This window comes from Myotis lucifugus, unplaced genomic scaffold (assembly GCF_000147115.1).
Source record: "Myotis lucifugus unplaced genomic scaffold, Myoluc2.0 scaffold_106, whole genome shotgun sequence".
Lineage (NCBI taxonomy): Eukaryota > Metazoa > Chordata > Mammalia > Chiroptera > Vespertilionidae > Myotis > Myotis lucifugus.
In genome coordinates, this window is record NW_005871154.1 from 3570801 (window position 1) to 3593925 (window position 23125).

Here is a 23125-nt window from a genome sequence, read left to right on the forward strand (position 1 = left end):
CTTATATTTTTGATAGTTATTTTATATATTTAAATGCCATTTAACAAAGAAAAATCAACCAAAAAAATAAGTTTGCGTGTCACCTCTGACACGCGTGTCATAGGTTTGCCATCACTGCCCTAGATGTTTGCTATGTTAGAAACCTGATCAGGCAGTATCTTTTAAAATATGTGAATAGGTCCCTTTTAGAGAAATATTAGGAAATTATTTTATTTTTTTTCCTGCTCCCTCTTTGCTGAGCCCTGGGGATATGACTGGAATAAGAACTGGTTCTTGCCTGGCTGTGGTGGCTCAATGGTTGAGCCTATGAACCAGGAGTCCATGGTTCGATTCAGTTCGATTCCCGGTCAGGGCACATGCCTGGGCCTCGTTTGTGGGCTTGAACCCCACTGGGAGGTGCGGGGGTGCCGGAGGCAGTCAGTCAATGATTCTCTGTCGTCATTGATGTTTCTTTCTCTCTCTCTCCCTCTCCTTTCCTCTCTGAAAAAAATAAAATTAAAATAAATAAAAGAACTGGTTCTTGTTTGCTATGGTCCTGTGGGACTCGTGAATGGAAGCTCATTGGTTACCAGAGCCAGATCTGGGGACATGTCCCTTGGGTGGCAGCACAAAAGCTGTTGTACAGATGTGTGTATTAGCTCCTTCCAGGGAGATACTGGTGACTTGGACAGGCCTCAGGAGAGAAGGTAGAAAGGTGTCTGCCAGCTTCCTTAGTCTCCAGGAAGACTTGCAGTTGGCTCCTAGTCGTGTTAAATTAGAATTCTGACCTTAGGCAGTATCCTTTAAACTGCAAAACTGGGAGATGGACATTTTTTGCCTGCTCCCTCTGCACTGGGGAGATACCTGCAGGGAATGTTTCTGCCCGTTAACAACTGCTTTTTTTGTTTGCTGTAGTCTTGTGAGTCTCATGGACAGCAAAACTGTTGGCTTTCAGAGCTAGGACTGCTCATGCTCTCACACCCTTGGTGTCTGTGTCCATTGGTTATGCTTATAGGCATACATACAAGCCCTTTGGTCGATCTCTCCCCTGTTATCCCCACCCTTCCTACCTTCCCTCTGAGGTTTGAGCATCTGGTTGATGCTTCTCTGTCTCTGGATGTTTTTGTTCATCAGTTTATGTTGTTCATTATATTCCACAAATGAGTGAGATCTTTTTTATCAGTTTCATTTTGAAGTTTATATTGCTGTTTCTTCAAGTTCACTAATCTTTTCTTTACCATGCCTAATCTTGGGGTGACTTTAGGGGGGCTATGTTACTTTAGTCAACCTGGTAGGGACTACTAAGATTCAATTATTTATATTTATTAATGTTAGTGTGACTGTCTTTGTAGGGATAGAATGATAAAAGTAGAAAAATATGGGTTATATATCTTTGGAGAAATGTTTTTTTAAAATATGTTTTTATTGGTTACAGAGAGAGGACCAGAGAAGGAGGAGGTATAGAAACATCAATGAGAGAGAATCATTGATCAGCTGACTCCTGCACACCCCCTACTGGGGACCAAGCCTGTAACCCAGGCTTGTGCCCTGACAGGGAATGGAATCGTGACCTCCTGGTTCATAGGTCTGCACTCAACCACTGAGCCACACCAGATGGACACCTTAGGAAGGTGAGTGAACAAATTCTATTAAGTTCAGCCACATCTGTAGAAAGCCATTTTTTCATTATATTACTGCTTAAACTTGGAAATTCAAATACTGGATAGTTTACAAGACAATACAGTTGTATAAAAGCTGGGGAAAAAATCAATATAATACACTGCAAGCTATGCAGGGTGATGGAATACGATGCAAAAGCAGGGGAAATCATATGGTTAACACAGTTGGAGGAAATGGGGGAAAAGACAAAAGAGAAAGGAAATTCTCATAGCAGGGACAACATCTTAGTCATCGTTATACACCCGTTAGGGAAAATAGACGACGTAAACACATTTATTGAGCACTTCCTATATACCAGGTATGGTTCCATATCCTTTAGTTTTTATAACCTCACTTCAAAGCAGTTATTAGTATGTTTTCAGAGGAAACATAGTCAGAAATTTAGGTAGCTTTCCCAATGTGTGGTATACAATGTGTTTCATACATCAGTTGTTGAATCAATATCATCTGAATAAATGAGTACATATTTATTCAAATGAAATATATCTTGTGAATTTTCTTTGTTGTGCTTCTTTATAATGTTTCTAGGAAAATACTAAACTCATAACTACAGGCTATGTATGCAGTAATAACAACAGTGACAATAATGGCTGCAACACATAGAGACTTCTTGTTTTATTTATGTATATGAACTAATTTTATCATGACTTAATACAAGCTTTATTCCTCATTTTACAGATGAGGGAACTTAGATGTAGAGAGGTGAAATAGCTTGATGGTAGTGAAGCTAGGATTTGAACCAGGCTGTATCTAACACCTCTTGCTGCTTTTCTTCATTGTGGTTCACTCAGATGAAGGTTTCCTTAATTTCTTCTTTCAGACCTATTACAACCACTTTGGCAAGAATTCCCAGCTTTTTCTATTGTAGAAAAGGCAAATTGAAATCATGGAGTGAAATACAAGTCTCTTCTGCTTTCATATGGCAGGGGAGATGAACATAAGTCAACCTTGCTTTTATGTCCCATGCTGGAAGATATGTACTATATACTGTACTGTCCCATTACAGTATATAAATGTACCGGAATTGCCTGCCTGAATAAGGGCAATACCTGTATCTAAAATTGAATAAAAAGCTGGCAGGGCCTGGGCACCAGTGAAGCCTTTCCTCTTGAGAAAGACTCTCCGCCTGGCCCCCTGTAATTTCCAAATTCATATTTCTTGTCTAGTCTCTTCATTTGTGCACGGCCCTTCTCCAGGTCCCGAACCCAAGCCATGCAGGACGCAGCTTTCACAGTCCCAGATTACTACGTAAGCATATGAGGAAATAAAACAATTTATAGAGCTACAATTCAAATGGTCAAAAGACAACAGAAAATTCACAAAAGAAAACCAACATGCCAATATCTTTATTTGAATATCAACTTTTGCTAGACTCATTTTTGTTTTTATCTTTTTACCTCAAGATTGGGAAACTTTAAAAAAGATTGATGTGGCTGAAACTGGAGAAGGGCAATAAGGATGTGAGGGGATGAGGGACAGTGAAAAGTTAGTGGGACTGATGGATTATAGGTTCCGGTGAGGCTGAAATAATGCTGGAGTTGTGGCCTGAGAATGAAATGAACTTGAAGGACAGGAGCTAGTGATAAAACTGGATTTTAAAATTGAGAATGTGAAGAATTTGAATTTATTGATAATGACAAGGTCTAGAGCAACATAGTACAAATGAAAATATAATGTGAATTATGTATGTAATTTGAAATTTCCTAGTAGGCACATTAAAAAAAACAAGTAAAATTAATTTTATTTAACCCAATATTACTAAGAGTAACCTTTCAACATGTAATCAATAGATTATTTATGAGATATTTTATATTTTTTTACATAGCAAATCTTTAAAACTTGATGTGTATTTTACACATTTCAATTTAGATTATTCACAATTCAAATACTGACTAGTGGCTACTGACTATTATTTCAGACAGGTCTAAAGTATGACCATGGGAATAAGTGGTAGAGAGACCAGGGTGCCGGAAGGATCACCTATGTGAATACTGGAATCATCAAGAATGTACTGCCACTGAAAAGAATGTGTTGGTATATGTAATGAGTTAGAAAGATCTCCAAGACATATGGTTAAGTGCAAATTTTCAGCATAATATGTATGGATAATCAAATTTATTTTAAAAATATGTAACAAAAGAAAACTGCAAGAGGCATGCTAACTTGATAGTGGTTACCCTGAGAATAGAGTAGAAATAGGATGAAGTAGGAGAGCAGGAGGACTTTTCAAGTCTTGTTCTATATAGCAAATATATATATACAGGGTGGGTTTATATATATATATAAATATATATTTATATATATATAAATATATATACAAAAGTAGGTTTATAGTTGCTCATATGGAAAATAATGCAATTAATAAATAATAATACAAGTATTCTCTGTGTTTGCATACTCACAACTGTAAACCCACTTTTGCCCCACCTTGTATATATATTTTTGAATCATTTGAGTATCTCACAATGAGAAAGTATTTATGTAGTCATATACTAATTTTTTAAGAGTTAAAATATGAATACTATTGATCTAGTTATCTATTTGACTTGATTCCCCCTGCGCCTCCTTCGCCCCACCCCCAATTACTTGCCCTTTCCTTAGAGTTTCAAGTATCATAAATTATTCTGAGAATACGAAGCTAGATGGCTAGTCTTTGTTTTTTCATTAGCAAAAGAGTACACGTATTTTACTTTGTTATATATGATGCCATAATCACCTGACTAAGACTTCCATTTCTGCTTTGGGTTGCTTGAAGCTTCAGATGATCAAATCTTTAATCTCACTATGAATATGGTTAAGACAAGGAGAATGGGCTGTGGGGTTCCATTCTGTATCTTTTCTTTTCATCGGACAGTGTTTATTCCTAAAGTAAGATAAATATGTAGCTCAGGAATGCTCTAGCAGACTTAAAGATGCATGCTTTGATTTCTTCCTTCAGATTTTAAACTTGTTGAGGGTAGGGACTGAATCTTTGTACCCCTGGTGCCTGTATAAATGCATAGCCAGTAGGCACTCAATATATGTTCTTTAAACAGCACAGTGAAAAGAATGTGTTAACTATAAGAAGCTAGCTGAATCAGAGTTTAGAGTGAAGGAATGGGCTGTATGCTATTTCTGTATTTTGCTTTCTTATGAACTTTCAACTTCTTAAAAATTTAGGTCAAATGTCACTTCTTCTCTATAGTTTTCCCTTCTGCCCAAATAGTTAAGATCCACATCCTCAATGTGCCCACAGAATTATGTGTATACCTCTCAAACTCTCTCATGCTGTGTGTTCATATGTTTAATTTATCTTCTAATTGTGAGTTCCTTCTGGATAAGGACCATTTCTTATTATATGTAACACAGTGCCTGCGAGGCAGTTGTTGCTCAATAAATGTTTGATGAATGACAGTATATAAATGTACAGATCAGAACTTGAAGCCTAAACCCATTTCCACATACAATGAGGAAGAAAGAAAAAACTTACATTTATTTATTGAGTTTCTGAATATTTATTCAGAACCTGCTATACACTAGGCAAAAGAACAGAAACAAATTGTCCAGAGTTACTTTGAACTCTTTCAGCAATACCTGAGTCCTCACCATAAAAAAATCCATTCACTTCTTGGTTAATCTTCATGTACAGTTTCCTCTAACGTACTCTGAAATACTGCATAATGTTGTATACCCTGGTATATTCCAAAGACTATCTGAAAGGCTAGAGGAATCAGCATTCCCTTTATATCTCTTTGACAAAGCATCAACCAGTGATGTAAAACCCTTCCTTTTGGTGGCAGTGGAACAGTATGGTACCTGAAAAGGAAAAATAGGTAAGTACTTCTGGATGCATATTCTATGAAAAATTTGATTTTTCCTACACTGATCATTTCTATTCTAGGTTTTTCATGTAGCTAGCAAAAAAGGTTAAAAGTTAGCTATCTAAAATGATTAAAATGTGTCCATGGCAGCTAAAGAATAAGGAGACTTTTCATATATATATATATATATATATATATATATATATTTTTTTTTTTTAAACAAGTAAGGAAGAGAAGGAATAGACAGACTTACTTTACTGCCAGACGTCCATTTTTAGAAAAAGCCAAACCAGTTGGATATAAAACACCGCATACTATGCCAACCAGTGAACTTCTCAGAGCACATTCTTCCACGCTTATATTACCTGGAAAACAAAAGTAAATTTGATCTCCCTTTAAAACTCAGGATAAACATTAAGAAAGTCGTGTGCCCTCAAAGAGTAGTTATCTGCACTGTCCTCAACCACAGTGAAATAGTAGGAATAATATTAGAAATTCAGCCTACGGCATACAACTGACTAAATGCACCATGTCTTAAAAGTGCTTTTATTACACTTTACATTAGGAAAGTTATCTCTTAGATATATGGTTGCTGCAGAAACAACTTTATATTAAAGAATTAAACTAGCTCACCAGACCTCTGGATTCTAGGTTAATACATTTTGTCTAGGTGTCAGACATATGCTAAGTGCTAGGGGTACAGTGTTGCATAAAAGAGACTCAATATCTAACCTTCAGGCTAGTCAATCAGGAAAGAAAGACATTTGACAAATACTTATAAATAATTTTAAGGGTGCACAATGCAGCTTTGAAGGTAACATGTATAGAGAATGTATCTAGAAACCTTGAGGGAATCAGAGAAGGTTTCCCTGGGGAAGAGAGATTTAAGCAGGGATCTAATGAACAGGGGTGAGAGGTTCCATCAATTACTAGATGTGAAACTTAAGGTAATGGGAGGAGGCAGGAAATAACATTAGAAGCCCATAATATACCAGATACTATGTTAGGCATTTAACATACACAATCTTAATTCTCACAATCCTGTGAGGTAAGTATTATTAGTCCTAATTCATAGATAAGACTCAACTGAGTCTCAGATTAAGTGACTTGCCCAATGTCACAAAATTCAAGGAGTTAGGATCTGAAATTGTGTGTAATCTGCCAAAGCTGCTTTTTTCTCAGTATATTATGCTGCTTCTTAGATTTGAACATGTCTCTGTTTTTGCTGCTTATCTGTAAGAAAGACTTGCCCTGTCTGATTAGGTCTGTTGTGGGACCTCCTGAAATAGGACAATATATGTGAAGGTACTTTGTAAGTGGTAAAGCAATACACAAATGTAAGGGGTTATTATTAGCAGTAGCAACAGTATATGTTAATGAGTAATTTTACTGAGACATGAACACATTATACTTTAATGAATTTAAATTTACCTGAATACAAAGCATCTGTAACAAGGAGCTTATACGTAACTAAGGTAGACAAAAATGGAAGTGTAGTCAATGATGCATATGTCTTCAAAGCATCATGTTTAACCTTGAAGCAGTGTCTGAAAAGGAAGTTTGCCAATATTCCAGAGAAACCAGCTGCTGTTCCAACGAGCAGTGTCCCACGTATATTTAAAGCACTAATGGAAAAACAATAATCAAGGTTAACATATTTTCCTAATGGAAATATCTTTTCTCGGGTAGTCATTTGTTATTACATATTTACTCAGCATCAAATATTTCTGAACACTTACTATATGAAATGTATTTTCTACATGCTGAGGATAGGGCAGTGAATAAAGAAAAAAATCCTACTCCTCATGGAACTTTCATTCTAATCAGAGGATATAATTCCCTTTCTGAGAATATTTACAGTGGTTCTAAAATGGAGCTCTTTTAAAGAGAGAATACATTTTGGCCACAAAGAAATATGAATATGTTCCGATGTAGCCAAATTTTATATGTAAATCCAAGAATACTGCTCTTAAGGTCATTTGAATAAAAAAGTTGCTTATATTTGGTTAGGCCTTCTAGAAAATAACTAGTTTTTAATTAGTCCAGATATATTTAAAGTAATTTGTCGAGGATTTCCAAAACTTCATCCAAAGAGATTTGCTAGATCTAGTTTTACTTATTCTGACCCATACCCAAATCCAGAAATGTATAAGGTATATGGTCAACATCTTTGATTTTATTTTGGAGCTCTAAAAATCTAAAAGTCAAAATGGTAATGTGAAACTATATGTACATCATAGAATCTATATTCCTGTTTGTTGAACTCAGCACTGTGATTAAGGTAATCAATTCTAAACTGAATTTAATTACAACTGATCAACAATGAAATATAAGTAGCTTCCAAATGGTATTCTCCTAATTAAAAAAGTTTTTTAAATCCTCATTTGAGGATATGTGTTGTTGTTTTTTTAAAATTGATTTTAAAGAGAGAGGAAGGGGGAAAGAGAAACATCAATCGATTGCCTTCTGTACGTGCCCAACCAGGGATCGAACTTGTAACCTGGGTATGTGCTCTGACTGGAAATCGAACCCACAATCTTTTGGTGTACAGGACGACTCTCCAATCGAGCCACACTGGCCAGGCTTTCCTAATTACTTTTAATTTTTAAATGTTTATTGCACAAATAACATTTCAATAACAATTTTGGCCATTTTTTAAGAAGCAAAAGTAATTATCCACAGTTCCAATATTCTAACAGACCACTATTTTCATCTACCCATGTTTTTCTCCATTTTTAAAAAAAATAAGTTTTTGGGTTTTTTTTTGTTTTATTGCTTAAAGTATTACAAAGGGTATTACATATGTCTCCTTTTCCCCCCCAATAAGTTTTCTTCATAACCAACTCAATAAAGTTAAGAGAATCTTAGATATTCAGAAACAACAGAAATACAGATCTGCAGAAAAAAGTAATTGATTTTCAGTCTGCGTGTGTCTCTTACTTTTCTTTTCTAAGATACTCAATTTTTTTTTCTATGATTTCAATGACCATTGGTCCGAGTTCTTTATCTCTTAGAGAGGGGCTGAGTTGACCACGTGTGTATGTTGCCATCTTGATGTCCTGGAAAACACAAAATTGGAGAACCATAATAGCTAATGATATTAATATTAAACCTTATAAATTCTACAGATTCCGATGAAAAAACATTTAGACTCTAGTAATGTGTCAAGTATTATCATCTGCTTTTTCCTACTTCGTTAATGATTCAATCAACATTTAGTGAACTCTTACTATCTGCTAGACAGTGGCTTTTTTGATTCACACAATAATTTTGAAAAGTTGGTAGGACAATAATCATCTCCAATTTTACAGATGAGAAAAATAAGGTTCAGAAAGGTTGACTTGCTTCAGGACATAGTATAGAAGGATAACTTACTGAAATATTTTTGTTTTCCTTATAGTTTTCCCAAAGGTAGCCAGGCCCTTTGCAGTTCTTGCTCTAGCTTTATCAGAGCTGGAAGAAAACAGTAGCTACTTCTTGACAACAATCTCTATCCTATGAAAGAGATTGAAAGCCTGCGCTCATTTTGGAGATAATGTTGAGTTTCCTGGAGAAATGGGAGAGAGCAGGGATTGCCTTGGAGAACAGTGAGAGAGAACTTCAGAAAGAGGGGCAGTGTTCCAGGCTAGGAAGAAACAGTGGATCACGGCTCCAGATGATATAAGTAATATGTCCAGCTTCTTAGTAGTACCCAGGGCGAAGCAGGGACTTGACTGGAAACTGCTGTGTGGCATACCAGGGAGCCAGGACCCATGGCACTGGGCTCTAGGGCCGGAAAGTTCCTGTGTCCAGGTGTGATGTATGAAGAGATGGCTGTCAATGTCAAGGGACCATGAGGGTTTGGCCAATAACATCTTAACAGAAACCAGTGGGAAAACAAAATAAAACAAAAAACTAGATTCTCAGAAAGGTTCCTTTCTGAATGTTGTGTTCTGGGTAAGACTCTCAGATCACCATGAAAATTTTAAATAAAAACATTTATTAAATCTTTTGCCACACAAGCATTATAAGACTCCAGGTTAGCCAATGAATAGATATTAAAAATCCATGGCCCTTCACAATTTATACCAACCTCCACATTAGCAACATTAAACTTAGCCAAGGGCACAGACTAAATCTCATATTTCAGGAGTACAGGGCAAGAGAATTAGAGTGGATTGAGTATAATAACACAGAAGATACTTAATAAGTCAGTGATTCTCAACATTTAGTGTGCACAAGAATCACATTGGAAATTTATTCCAAATGCAGTCTCTTGAGCTTCCTGAGATATGTGGATTCAGTGGGAGTAGAGTGAAGCCTAGAAATCTTCATTTTAGTAGCACCAGTGATTCTTTTCTGTAGTTAATCCTCACCTGAGGAGATTCTTCCATTGACTTTTAGAGAGAGTGGAAGGGAGGGGGAGAGACAGAGAGAAACACTGATGTGAGAGAGACATGTCGATTGGTTGCCTCCCACACATGCCCCAACCAGGGCTGGGGATGGAGCCTGAAACTGAGGTGCATGCCCTTGACCAGAATCGAACCTGGGACCTTTCAGTCCATGGGCCAAACCAGCTAGGGCCCAGTTATTCTTTTTATGTTGGTAGTCGATGGACACATGTTGAACATCACTGTAATATTTACTTACTGAACAACTGATATGCAGCAGTACTAAGCCTAACTAATGAAAGGCCAGGCCAATTCATCTCCGGTATCAGCATCCTGAAGATATGGGCTCCTTTGACCTTTGGTGTATGGTATTACACAATGATAATGGGCCAGTTTCCTTCCCTGCATCATTACAGACTGTACTCAGGTAGTTCTATTTTCTTTTAAAAAATATCTGGGGAGGACAGGGAAAAAATTACAAATTACAATTTCTCAGGGACTAGACTTAATCTTTTGCCTCCCTCTGACATCTAAATGGGAAATGGAAGAGAAGAGATAGTAATATCTGAGGGAGGTCTATAATGTTCTAGGAAGGCAGATGTCAGTAACATGATAATCAGGAACCTTGGATAAATTTATGTTTTGCTATCGTCTAACTCACTGAAATTCCTTACTCCCCAAAAGAAAACTTTCAGGCAATGACATGTATCATCCTTCTACCTTGTCTACATTCTTAGTATGTAGGGAACACAGACACCCAGGATTATAATCCTAAAAGACTCAAACAGTTCAGCAAATATTTGAGTGCCTAATCTTTGGAAGGCACTGTTATTAAAGCAAAAATAGATTGGTAACTTTCTGATAGACTTTTAACAAGTATTGAAATGTAACGATTTTGCTATAACCAACATTTTATATCAAAATTAGTCCAAGGCCACTCAATATACTAGAAAGTGTGAATTTATAAAGGTTTATAGTTTGCAAAGTATTTTATGGTTATGTAGTGCTTTTATTGTACTATGTTACCTGACCTTCAGTTTTATACCACATTCATTCCTCATTTGATAGCCCCTGAGATAATGAAGATGTAGTCATGTCCTCAGGAATCCACAACCCAGAGGGAGGTCAGGACAAACAGGCAGGTAATTTAAATGGAATGAATCCTATATAATAAAAGGCTAATATGCAAATTGACCAAAGGGCGGAACGACCAGTTGCTATGACACACACTGATCACCAGGGGGCAGATGCTCAACTCAGGAGCTGCCTTCTGGTGGTCAGTGCACTCCCACAGGGAGAACGCTGCTCAGCCAAAAGCCGGGCTCATGGCTGGTGAGCACAGCAGCGGTGGTGGAAGCCTCTCTCACCTCCACGCAGCCCTAAGGATGTCCAACTTGGGGCCACTCCCAGTCAGTTGGCTATCCCCCAAGGGCTCCCAGACTGCAAGAGGGTGCAGGCCGGGCTGAGGGGGCTCTCCCCCCCCTCCCCCAAGTGCACAAATTTCGTGCACCAGGCCTCTAGTGCAGCGGTTCTCAACCTGTGGGTCGTGACCCCTTTGGCGGTCGAACGACCCTTTCACAGGGGTTGCCTAAGACCATCCTGCATATCAGATATTTACAATTCATAACAGTAGCAGCATTACTGTTATGAAGTAGCAACGAAAATAATTTTATGGTTGGGTGACAGTGATGGCAAACCTGTGACACGCGAACTCATTTTTTTGTTTGATTTTCTTTGTTAAATAGCATTTAAACATATAAAATAAATATCAAAAATGTAAGTCTTTGTTTTACTATGGTTGCAAATATCAAAAAATTTCTATATGTGACACGGCACCAGAGTTAAGTTAGGGTTTTCCAAAATGCTGACACGCCGAGCTCAAAAGGTTCGCCATCACTGCGGCCTAGCATGTTGGTCACGTGGTTTGGACCCCCTGACCTCTCCTCCCTGTAGATAACATCTATGCTTGTTGTATTTCAGCTCCAGGCCCAGATCAGCTACAAAACCAGCCCAGGCTGAAGCTGGGACCAGCCGCATGGAATGACCCCCTATCCTGGTGCCGCCAATCGATCAGTGGAGTGCACAACCCTGAGAGGACACACCGGGAAGCCGCTGACTCTCCTATTGAGATCTTCTCCCGGGTCCGCCCCTCAACCCTCCACCCTTCAAACCCTCGGGACAGGGCCCGGCTGCTCTCCCTGCAGGAGCAGCAGAGCCTTTCCCTTCCCTTCAGCTTCCTCACGCCCACGCTGCCAGGGCCCTTCCTTTCCCTCCATAACTTGTTTCCTAAGCCCATTTCTCCCAGGAATTGCTTCCCTTACTTCTGTGATTTGCCAAATACATGTTCTTACAGTTTGGGTCTTGCTCTGAATTCTTTCCTAGCCAGAACCCAAGTCCCGAGGTTGTTGCACCCTGGTTTTGGTTTGACCTGACCCCAAGGGTCTAACACCCAGTGCGGCTGCCTATAACAAAATCGATCCAACAATACAGATGTAAGAGGAGGACTTGGCAGGGGCTGGGGTGGGAGGAGGAGGTGCTCGGAGTTACTGCAAGTTGAAGGCGAGGCCCGCGCAAAGGCTCAGGGGCAAGAGAAAACAAGCGGCAAGCGGTCAAGACTAGACTTGAGGTCTCCTACTTTCTCTCGGCCTCTTTCCAGGGCAACTGGGACGTCACTGAAAGACCCTTGCCCTTGGGAGCTGTTCTTAGATTTTCAAACCCTTTGTGCTTGCACCATTTCAGAAGGGCCCGCCAACACGGTGAGGCTGCAGAAACCATGGTCCCAACCACCCCGGGTCTCCGCCTACCTTGGGCATTTCCCCAGCGCCCACCGGCACCACACCTTTCCCTCGCGGGTCAGCCCCCGCCTCGCGCCCGGGCGCCGCCATCTTGGAGCTCACGTGACCGGCAGGTGGGCGGGGCCCCGGCGCCGGGGTGGGCGGTGTCGCCGGCTCACGCCTCTCTCTGGCGGTCCCGGCCCGCCCCGACCCAGTCAAAAGCCGCGCCCTCCATCCTGGCGGTGATTGGGCGCGGCGGCCCGAAATGACGGCTGCTCATTGGCTCCGAGGAGACCCGGCCGCTTGTAGGCCCGCCCCTCCTGCCAGCCCTGCATTTCCCAGCGCGGCTATTCGTCAGCCGCGCTCCCTCTCCCACCTGGAGGGGAACGTGGGGCGTGGCGAACACGGGGATGTCGCTGCGCGTTTTCCTCTCCTCTGGGCTCCTCAGCCGGGGCGAGCTGCCCGCCCCTCTCATTCCTGGAAGGAGCTCGCCCCTCTGGCCTGGACCATGTATTAAGGCTCCCGCTTCTCGGGCTCTTCCTCCCCTGAGCCCCCCACCGGCCGCCAGGGCATCTCCGACTGGCCTCCTCCCCTCGCCGCGGTCTGGCTCCTCTCCCCCGTCTCTAGTGCCCTCATATTCCATCCTCTCACTCCGCGCAGAAAGGGACCGGAGGGGCAGTTGCTCCCCACTTCCCGAGAAGCCCCCCTGGCCAGCCAGTGTTTGGGGCGGGGGGCGCAGCGAGGAGGCCTGGCGCCCTTTTGCTGCACGTTCTGTGCCCAGCAGTGTCTCCCAGACCAGCAACCCCCGACCCTCCAGGCTCCATGTCTTAGAGGAGCCAAATTCGAGAGTTATATAATTTCTAGTGCTGCTGTTCCTCCTGCCTGAGGAAACCCTCCATCGCGTGGAGGGTGCAGGACATCTCAGAGCTCCTCTTCTCTATCAGGACGGGGTGTGGGCAGGGGTGGCCCGCGGTGGCAGAGATTGCCTGTCTTTTCTGCAAAAGGAAGGTGGGTCGTTTGGAGAGAGATTGAGAGGAAGGGTGGAGGTGGAAGCCAAGCGGCCGAACTCTCTCTCCTGTAGGAAATCGCCAGCCCTGTGCACAGCTGGTGCTCACATGCCTAATACTACAGCGTCTCCGAAAACACCTTCGCGGGAAGGGCTGGCGGCTCTGGACCGGTCCCGGCGCTTTTCCTCGCTGGGCAGGCAGCTGCCTGGACGCGAAGAGATGGCACGATGTGAATGAATGACTCCAGGGTGAAGAGACCTGCTTCGCCAACTCATCCTGCATCAAGTGCCCCCCGAGTAGCACTGTCACTGTAACGCCTCCGTGCCAGGGGATTGCTTTCCTGCTTTTCAATCCTCTCGGCTAATACATGGGAGGATCAGAATCAGAGGGGGCATTAAGGATCAAGCCTGAGGGGCTCGGAGAGGACAGAAGGAAAAAAATGAAAGTGACAGCAAGCTGGATCCTGCCTTACTGAGGGGTGAGATCTGGAACTTGTGGTCCAGGGAACGGAAAGGGCCTTTCAGTCTGTGTTCTGCTCCGGAAAACGTTCAAACTCACCCACCTTTTTAGAGATCAGAGTCAAAGAGGTTTTCAAAAGTATTTGGGGGGGGGGGGGCAGCAGGGGGGGGGTATTTTAATTTTTCTCTAAAGAACGGAGGATCTTTATCATCAACCAGATCATCCTTGAATCCGATCATGTATTGAGCAGTGAAACTGCTTTGTAAATTTGGTTTGTGCCTTAATTGAGTTAGTCATTGAACTCCAAAAATGTTGCTGCCTGAAGAGGAGTTTTAATAACGTTTTTATGCTTACAATAATTTTCTCAGCTTTTTTTTTTTTAAAAAAAATACTATTTTATAAAAACTGAAGCTATATTTCTCTAAACTGTGTGGGCAGTTTCAAAATTTTAATTGTGGAAAAATACATTATTTTTTCTTTATCCAAAAGAGAAGACAGCCTGGACTTCAAAACCAAATAGGTGAAGTGGTTTGCAACAGTTACCTGACTCTTGGCCTCAATCCAGTTGGATAAAGTTGAGACCTGAAAAGAGAGCTTGAATCCTGTGGCAGTGGAAAGACCAAGAATGCCAGTCAAGAAGAAAGGTGGGCATTGAAGCTTCCTATGCAATATATATTTCTTGGTTCTGGTAGTTGTAATTTAAATTGTATTCCATTTGAAAGTAAGATTTGGCTTGGGCAAATGTTGATTACAATAACATCTTTTCTGTGGCACATCATTCAGTAATCTTATTTTGCTAAAGTGAAATGAAGTAGGACTGTAGTATTTAATTGCAGACATCGACGATTTCATAAATCAGGTGGTCTAAATCACCATAATCAGCATAGATTTGGGATCTACTTTAGTATTTTAAAGGTTAGTTTTAAACAATCTTTAAAAAAGAAACGTGTACAGTCGAGTTCTTTCTCATAGATTTAATATTTATCAAGTGAATTACATAGTGTAAAAAATAGCAAAGTTGTTTGTACTGAACAAAATTATGGATTTATTATTCATCTTTGGTTTAAAAATATATTTCATATTTGGGTTTACTTTAGTGTGAATCTTCACTTTTGTGCTAAAGTACAAGTTTGATAACTTGTGCTTTTCGAGATGTCTGCCTTATCCAATAGCATGATTGACAAGTTCCCCAAATGAAGCAAACACCTGAATCCCTACCTCTTATCCCTCCCTTAAATTGATCAAGATCAGTGGGTTCCTAAAGTCTAGTTTATTATAGCTCAGTCCTTGGGAGATTCATTTCAGCATAGCTTTGCTGTACGTTATCTTTCTTGCTAAGGGTCGTAGTGAAACCAGATATTTTTTTGAGATGGTGTGGAAGATCAGATCAACTACAAAGTTTTCTCAAGGGTTTTGAACCAAAATTTATGTGAACACCCTTGAACTCTATTATACTGGGCTAGCATAGATCTAAATGCTGACCAGTCGTGTGAGTTGCTACGATCGGGAACTAAAGTTTGGGGGTGAAGGTTAAAGTGAACCTGCCTGTGCACGGTGATTAATCCTCCTACCTGTCGAGTTGGAAGGTGCACTGAGGAAGCAGTGTGATGCTTTACCCAACCAGTATTTGTGGAGATGGACAATGATGTATAAAACCTTTGAAACACCTAGAAACATCCCTTTGTACGCTAGGATTTAAGAGTGGCATTGTTTCCTTCTCCCTCTCTTCCCCATAACATCACTGAGAGAAGTAAACTGTCTCCGAGATTTTGGAGCCACACCTGTCTGTACCTGACAATTGGCTTATCTGGAACCAAAATGGTTTCAGTAATGTAGCCAATAAAGGATATAGGTGCTTGACTTATTTAACTTGTAGTGTGTTTTTATTCTTTCTACCACTTACTGTTCTCCAGAGAGAAAAGATAACTGGGAAGGAGGAAGGGTAACTAATGTTCTAGCAGGGCGAATTTCAGGTTTCTAAACCCAGTGGGCTGAGCCTTTTAAGAGTTCTGAACTTTAAAGGAAGTTACAAGAATTGCTTGTACATGATTGAAAGTCATACTTAATGAGAAATAATTTAAATTTTATTTCCTTTTTTCCATCTTTCTTCCTTTTCCCTCTTTCCTTCTTCTCTCTTTCCTTCACCGCCCCCCCTTCCTTCATTAACAATGGATTGATTGTAATGGATCAGATTTTAAGGAATCAAGTTCTAGTTAGCAAAAACTATATATATTTGGGTTATACTAAAGTATATGCATTATTTAATTTACTTTGTGAACTGATCTAGTTAGAAAAATTTATCTTATTTTTAATCTCTTAAAACTATTAGTATTAAGTTATATTTTTTAATCTTATAAACAACTAGCCAACAAATTATGACATGTGCATTATATTTTTTTAATTGGCTAACCTTACTTTTGTACAATTTCTAAAATATGAGTAAAACAAATATTTTTAAAGTATAACCTGAATTTTTATTCTGTGGGGAGTACTGTCCTCTGTCATCTTGAATCATTTCTTTTCATTGTTACATCTGATGGATATGACAGGGGAGCTAGATTAATGTAATTTTAGCAATAACTATCTTCATTGAGCCAAGTGTTTACTCATTATTTAATATATTCTTATTAAAATAAGAAACTCTCATTTGGTGTCTATTTTATGTTATTGTAAAAGTAGAGAGGAGATTCTATGATTGGGAAGTGGGAATGGGTGTGTGACATCTGAGTCCATTTTTAGGCACTATTCTTGACTGTTCTTAGATAAGCTAAAATTGGTGTACCTCCAATCCCTGTATTCACTGCTTTTTTTTGCTTTATGACATTACTTCCTACCTCTACCACCCCACTCTCTTCATATTTTTATAGATCTAAGTTTTATCAACCTTTCATTTCTTTATTAAAGATTTTTTTCTCTGAGAGTTGCTTTTCATTCAGGATTCTCTTTTCTACAGTAATAACTTGATTTGTTCCCAACTGAACCTGTAGCACACTTTGACCTATTTTAATTTGTGAAAATTCAGGGCTAATCCAAGATCAGTTATATTAGCATTATCTGATATGATCATGGTAAAGTGCTATTTCAATGAAACTTCAATCTATTTTCAAGATGGGTTAATATAAAAAATAAAAGTTAATGATAATTGTGTCCTTACCAGTGTTTTCAGTGGAAAGTTGCTATTTTAATGATAAAATATGCTTCACCAGAATTTTTTTAGTACACTGCAGTTTCTTTTTTGAACAATTTTTAGTCTCTTTTTATTTAACTATGTGAGAGAAAACTATGCTTTTAATATCTGGAGGTTGATGCTCATTTCCTTTCTGTGTTTTAAAAATATTGTCCTATTATCTTCTGAACTTCTTTTAAATTGGTAAAGAAGTTACCTAACATTTTTCATTTTTCTGACACTTTATTTCCTTTGAACTATTTTTTTGCAACTGTTCTCGGTTATATAATGGAGTACGTATAAATTTATTTTCACCAAGTACTGAAAGTTAAATACTATAATTTTCACAATTCATTGACATTGTTCTTTTTAAAGAAAGCTGAAATGTGAGTAAAACAAATATTTAACAAATATGTGTAACTAGAATTCAAAGAGATAATGTCATATATCTCATGGGCGTCTTTGAAATTGAGATTGTTGTTTCTGGGTTCACAGTCTTTCATGCCACTTCTATTTTTCTTTTTTTTCTTCCTCTACCTGGGGAAAGGGACCCCTTAGAACTCTTCTGTTTATTCCTTCCTCATTTAAAGTTTTCTTTATTCATGATCTATTTCCTGCTCTTTGTGGCTTAATTTCTTTTTTGTAGTATCTTACTAATTTATATGTGTCTTTCATCATCTGGGTATAGTCTCTTTCTATATCTAGTTTTTCTTAACTTCTTAAAATAACTTTTTTTCCAGATTCTTTAAAGGGGAAAATATGTACCTGAATTTATTGACTCCCCTTTTTGCAAATTTGTGTTTAAACTTTCATGTTTGTTATATCAGTTTTATATCCAGATGCTTTTTCCATTTCTCAAAACTTCATAGTTTTTCCCCTTCCAGCCAATAAAAAATAGTTACATACTGAGTCTTTCCAGAGAGGGATGAAAAAAAGATAGTTTTCAAACTTTTTGAATTTCTGTAAGTCACAGTAAAATAGATAATTAAATATATATATATATATATATATATATATATATATATATATATATATATCTTTATTGATTTCAGAGAGGAAGGGAGAGGGAAAGAGAGAGAGAAACATCAATGATGAGAGAGAATCATTGATTGGCTGCCTCCTGCACATCCACCCTACTGGGGACCAAGCCCGCAACCCAGATATGTGCCCCTGACTGGAATCAAACCTGGGACCCTTCAGTCCGCAGGCTGATGCTCTATCCACTAAGCCAAACTAGTTAGGGCTAGATAATTTTTATTAAAGAATTTTTAGATTTAAAAATCTCTCAAAAGGTCATCTTGACCTTGGTTGAAAAGGTTACTGCAAATCATAAAGCTGTAAGACCCTTGATGTTGGAAAATACTCATTAATTCAGAAGGCACACAGAGAGAGCATCTGGAGAGAGACACAGAAGAATACTTCTGTATTCAGCTACTGATTAGGAGTATGTTATGGAGCAAACAATAGGCATGGCACTAAAATGATGTTAATTTGTTTTATTTTATAGTTATTATGTTTTGGTAAAGTGTGCAAATGATACATTGATACCAAAAATGGTTTCTCCTTTGGATAGGAGAGTCTAGTCAGTGAGAAGATGTGCACAAAATATTGGATTTTTAAAACATTCACTTAAGGCATTCTATGCCTTTGCCAATCATTCAATTAATCAATTCCTCCTATTACAATATATTTACTAAACTACAAGAATACTCACTCTTCTTTCTTAATTATATACTCTCCTTATATACTCTTATCTCTTAACATTTACTGTTTAACCTTGTTAGTGATTTTAAAATATTTTTAGTATAAGGCTGAGACGTATAAAATCTTCTTACTGGGGGAGGAGGACCTGTTCCCCAGCTATACTTCCTGCTCAGGAATTTGTAGCACTCAAGGCATGAGGACTTTGTATCCTTAATGTAGGTTGCTTTGTCAGCAAAGGGTCATGAGTTTTACCCAGTGTCTTCTGTCCAGTCAGTCATTCTGAATTCCAACTAGTAAGCTTTCTGCATAAGTTCATTTTTTAGTAAGTTTCTCAAAGCTATTTCAAGAATTATGGCCAAATCACCTCCATTATGAAACAATTCTCTTGACCCCATTTTTTAAAAATTTAAGACCAAGAGGAATGATATTATAAAGTAGAAAGCCCTGTAAAAATGAATTACTGTGCTAAAACTTTCAAAGATTATGGGTAAGATTATGTAGCCCATTTCTTCTGATGACACCATCTTGCTAGCCACTGAGGCCTTAACTCTATAGGCGGCCTATCATTTTGGAGAGCTGTGACATCTTTATTGTTGAAAGTGTGATAAGATGTGGAATAAACCTGTTAGGTTCTGTTTATTTAAAGTTCCTTAGAGGTAATAAAATATACATTTTTAAAAGGTAAAATTATGTATGCATTTAAGGAATGGCTTTACTTCCATTTATTTATTCAATAATTTATTCACTCAACAAATATTTATTTAGTGCCTACTATGTACCAAGCACTGTGAGAAATAAGATGGTCTCTGCCTTTATGATGCTTAAAATATATTAGGAAGGCAGATGTGGAAACAGACAGTTTCAATGTTGTGTGGTTGACATTAACACACTGTCATGGAAACAAAGGAGAAGCACCCAGCCACATCTAGGGGAATCAGGGAGTTCTTTATGGGAGATATGACATTTAGGATGAGACATACAAGACAAGTAGAAGGTTACCAAACAACGTGAGGAATAGTAAAATACTGTTTCAGATCATTATTTGTTTTCTTTGCCTTGAACTATATCACTATGACCTCTGTCGTCGTTGTCATCATCATCATCATCATCATCATCAGAGATAATAAGGAAAAAACCCTAGACTAGTAGTCAGAAGACATGTCTTTTAGAAGAGACAAGATCATACAATCATTATAGATTCTCAGTGTGTAAATGTAGGAATGTAAGAAATATCCATTCATCTTCTGTAGTTCAACTTTATTTCTGATCCTTAGTCACTGAGTGGTGGAAAAATAACTCCATTCTGTGTAAGGTTTTCTCTACTTCCCTGGGTTATGGTAGAGTTCCTGGAATGGGAGTATACTGTGGTCACTGATAACCTATAATAAAAAAAAGGGTAATATGCTAATTAGACCGATGTCATTCTGGACGTCCTTCCTGATGAAGCCAGGGCCAGAGGAAGCCAGCTCAGTCCCGGGTGCCTGCGGGCAGCTGGAGGAGGGAAGCCGGTGCCAGCAGCCGAGGGAAGGAAGGGCTACTCTTGCACAAATTTTCGTGCATTGGGCCTCTAGTCTGTATATAATAGCTTACCTCTGAGACATGAGTTGTGTTTAGATAGTTCAGAGATTTGCTACTTCCAAGACATGGATTTTCCCCCTAGAATTCCTTTGTTTCTGTTTACTTAGATGCATCATGATGCCATTCCTCTCTGGGGTCTTCCTGCCTTCCAGACAGTGGTGCCAGGAAACAGACAGTGGTGCTCCCTTGGGATCCAAAGACTTCGCTCTCTTTCCTTCAGCTGCAAAAATCTTTTGGGGATATTGTCTCTCTCTCTCTCTGCATGTACCTGAGAATCTCTTTTATCTCTGTAATAAACTCTGTTTTTATTTTGAGGTCTTAGGTTTTAGGAAAGCAGAAGTAGAATAACTTAAAAATCCCTCTGTTTTCTGTCCTAGCACATACCTCCCTGAGGCACTAACGTCCAGTTACTAATTTAAATACGAAGAAAGAAAAATGGGAAAATTTAGGGAGAGAAAAAAATGATTTTCTCAAAGTGCCAGTCTCCTACATGTGCAGTCAAGTTTATGTGCCTTCTTATGATGTTGCCGCCAGGTGACCTTGTGAAAATCATGTCTTTCTGAACTCCAGTTTCATTTTCTGAAAGGGTTAATACTATTTTCTCTCACTATATATTTTCAGTTCAAAGACGATAATATGTATGAGCTTCACTTTTGCAGTTAGTGATAGGACCAACACTTTTCACTTGATGGGTATGGTGTTCTTTGAACAGGTGAATGGCATCATGGTGCAGTGGAGAGCCCGGCGATGGAGTCCAGTCTACATCAGCTGGCTGTCTTACCTAAAAAAAATCAACAGATTGAGCTTCAAATGCAGTGTTATTAGGATGGTCAGTAACTGACTACCCTCGTAATAGTCACCTCTTGAGATTATTGTGTCTATCAAATAAGAATACCATAGGAAAGCTCTACACAAATCCTTGTCATCAGAATACTTAAAAAACAAACAAAACTGGCTCAAGAAGGTTAGTTGTGTTCAGAGTCATAAACGTCCATGCAGAGATGACAAGGACAATTCTGCTTACATATCCTGTGCTTTTTTATAGATTATGATGACATTTCTTTTGAGCATTTTTTTCTTTTTTTTATATACTAAAGTAATTTGTAAGCCATCCAATATTTACAGAGCAAGTGCAATCTTCAGATCTGCTTTAAGCCTGGCCAGACATTTTCCCACAATTTAAATTATACCATTTAAAAAAAGATTTATCTGTATTTTTTTTCATTTTTCTAGTACGTACATTTCAATATTCAGTTAAAGACGTAATTTGCTCTCGCGTTCCTTTCTATTTATTGCTACTTAATTTTGAAATTTCCCATTGTTCTCTCCAACATTTTTATAGAAAATCTGAAAACATGGTTTATCTGAAATGCAGTAATATAAATACATCATTTTATACTAATACTAGAGGCCCGGTGCACAGATACGTGCACTAGTGGGGTCCCTCTGCCTGGCCTGCAGGGATCGGGCTGAAACCGGCTCCCCAACATCTCCTAAGGGATCCCAGATTGCGAGAGGGCGGTTCTCTGGTGACACACCCTGGAATCAGGCTCCCTCCTCTCTGGTTCCAGGTGTGTCATCTGAGAACCACAGCTGCCAAGTCACTGTAATCTGGCAGCTCCTGCATTGAGTGTCTGCTCCCTGCTGGTCAGTGCACATCATAGGTACCAGCCAGTCGAATGGTCAGACAGTTACTTAGGCTTTTATATAGATAGATCTTTTTATTTCAAGAGGGGAAATACCCTGATCAACAGGTGTTTATTGAAGTATATTGAAAATTCTTTTGGGGGGTCCGACGAGGCAGTAAAGTATAATTGCTAAGGACAATTACAGAAAAAAGAAAACTGTGGTCCTTTCCCAGTGTGGCATAATACTTACAAGAATAGGCTTTAGTGACAGCTAGAACTGGTTTTGAATCCTGGATCCAACACTTAATGATTGTGTAGTCTTGGGCAAGTTACTTCTCTCAGCTTGTTTTCTCATTTGCAAAATAGTATTTCTTAGGGTTCTTGTAAAAATTGAATCAGGTGATCTATGCAGAATGCTTAGAATTGCTCATCAGATGCTAGCTAAGCTTATTAGTAGTAAAATGATACCTTTGGTGTATCACCTTGAACTGTATCACCTTTTAACACCGAAAAGCTTCTTTTCTAAAGACCAGGTACAAGAGTAACTTTTCTATTGGTATTCATCATTTTATTATTTTCAAATATCTTCAATTTATAAAATAACAAAAATAACATCAATAATAAGAATTCAGCATATATAAGTACTTGCTATTAAAATATTTTTATTTGTTAGTTACAGTGTCATATAAATATCAAAATTGTGTTCAGTTTTGCATATATTCACTTAAAATGGTAAGAAAGAAAAACTTAATTGTTCTTGTTTCTTTTTTAAAAAAATATATTTTATTGAATTTTTTACAGAAAAGAAGGGAGAGGGATAGAGAGTTAGAAACATCAATCAGCTGCCTCCCTGCACACCTCCCACCGGGGATGTGCCCGCAACCAAGGTATATGCCCTTGGCCGGAATCGAACCTGGGACCCTTGAGTCCGCAGGGCAATGCTCTATCCACTGAGCCAAACCAGTCAGGGCTCTTACTTG

The 23125-nt window shown here is 38.9% G+C and overlaps 1 protein-coding gene and 1 long non-coding RNA gene across 4 annotated transcripts; one reads left to right on the forward strand and one right to left on the reverse strand.

Annotated features, from left to right (window-relative positions):
* Nucleotides 1-12185, forward strand: LOC106697842. The gene is made up of 4 exons (XR_002830282.1): nt 1-1610; nt 2480-2907; nt 10898-10971; nt 11810-12185. It is a non-coding gene; the product is annotated as an uncharacterized LOC106697842 (long non-coding RNA).
* TMEM126B (transmembrane protein 126B) lies at nt 5111-12758 on the reverse strand. 3 transcript variants are annotated; one of them, XM_023757369.1, is made up of 5 exons: nt 8835-8896; nt 8400-8518; nt 6891-7084; nt 5713-5824; nt 5111-5454 (listed from the first exon to the last, which is right to left on the reverse strand). In XM_023757369.1, exons 2-5 carry the CDS (start codon nt 8507-8509, stop codon nt 5271-5273), a joined length of 600 nt encoding a protein of 199 aa, XP_023613137.1. In that variant the 5' UTR covers nt 8510-8518; nt 8835-8896; the 3' UTR covers nt 5111-5270. The 3 variants fall into 3 exon arrangements, with proteins under 3 accessions (XP_023613137.1, XP_006092967.1, XP_023613136.1); XM_006092905.3 differs by lacking the exon at nt 8835-8896 and adding an exon at nt 12634-12758 and having other exon boundaries at nt 5138-5454; XM_023757368.1 differs by lacking the exon at nt 8835-8896 and adding an exon at nt 10089-10244 and having other exon boundaries at nt 5138-5454.
* Nucleotides 12759-23125: the final 10367 nt, after the last annotated feature.

What these genes read in the sequence shown, in the direction of transcription:
- TMEM126B (XM_006092905.3), bottom strand. Translation starts at nt 12,714, where the DNA reads ATGGCGGCGCCCGGGCGCGAGGCGGGGGCTGACCCGCGAGGGAAAGGT. An exon ending in GCGCTGGGGAAATGCCCAAG is followed by an intron (nt 8,519 to 12,633) that starts GTAGGCGGAGAC and finishes TGTGTTTTCCAG; the next exon opens with GACATCAAGATGGCAACATA. An exon ending in AATGGACGTCTGGCAGTAAA is followed by an intron (nt 5,455 to 5,712) that starts GTAAGTCTGTCT and finishes TTTCCTTTTCAG; the next exon opens with GTACCATACTGTTCCACTGC.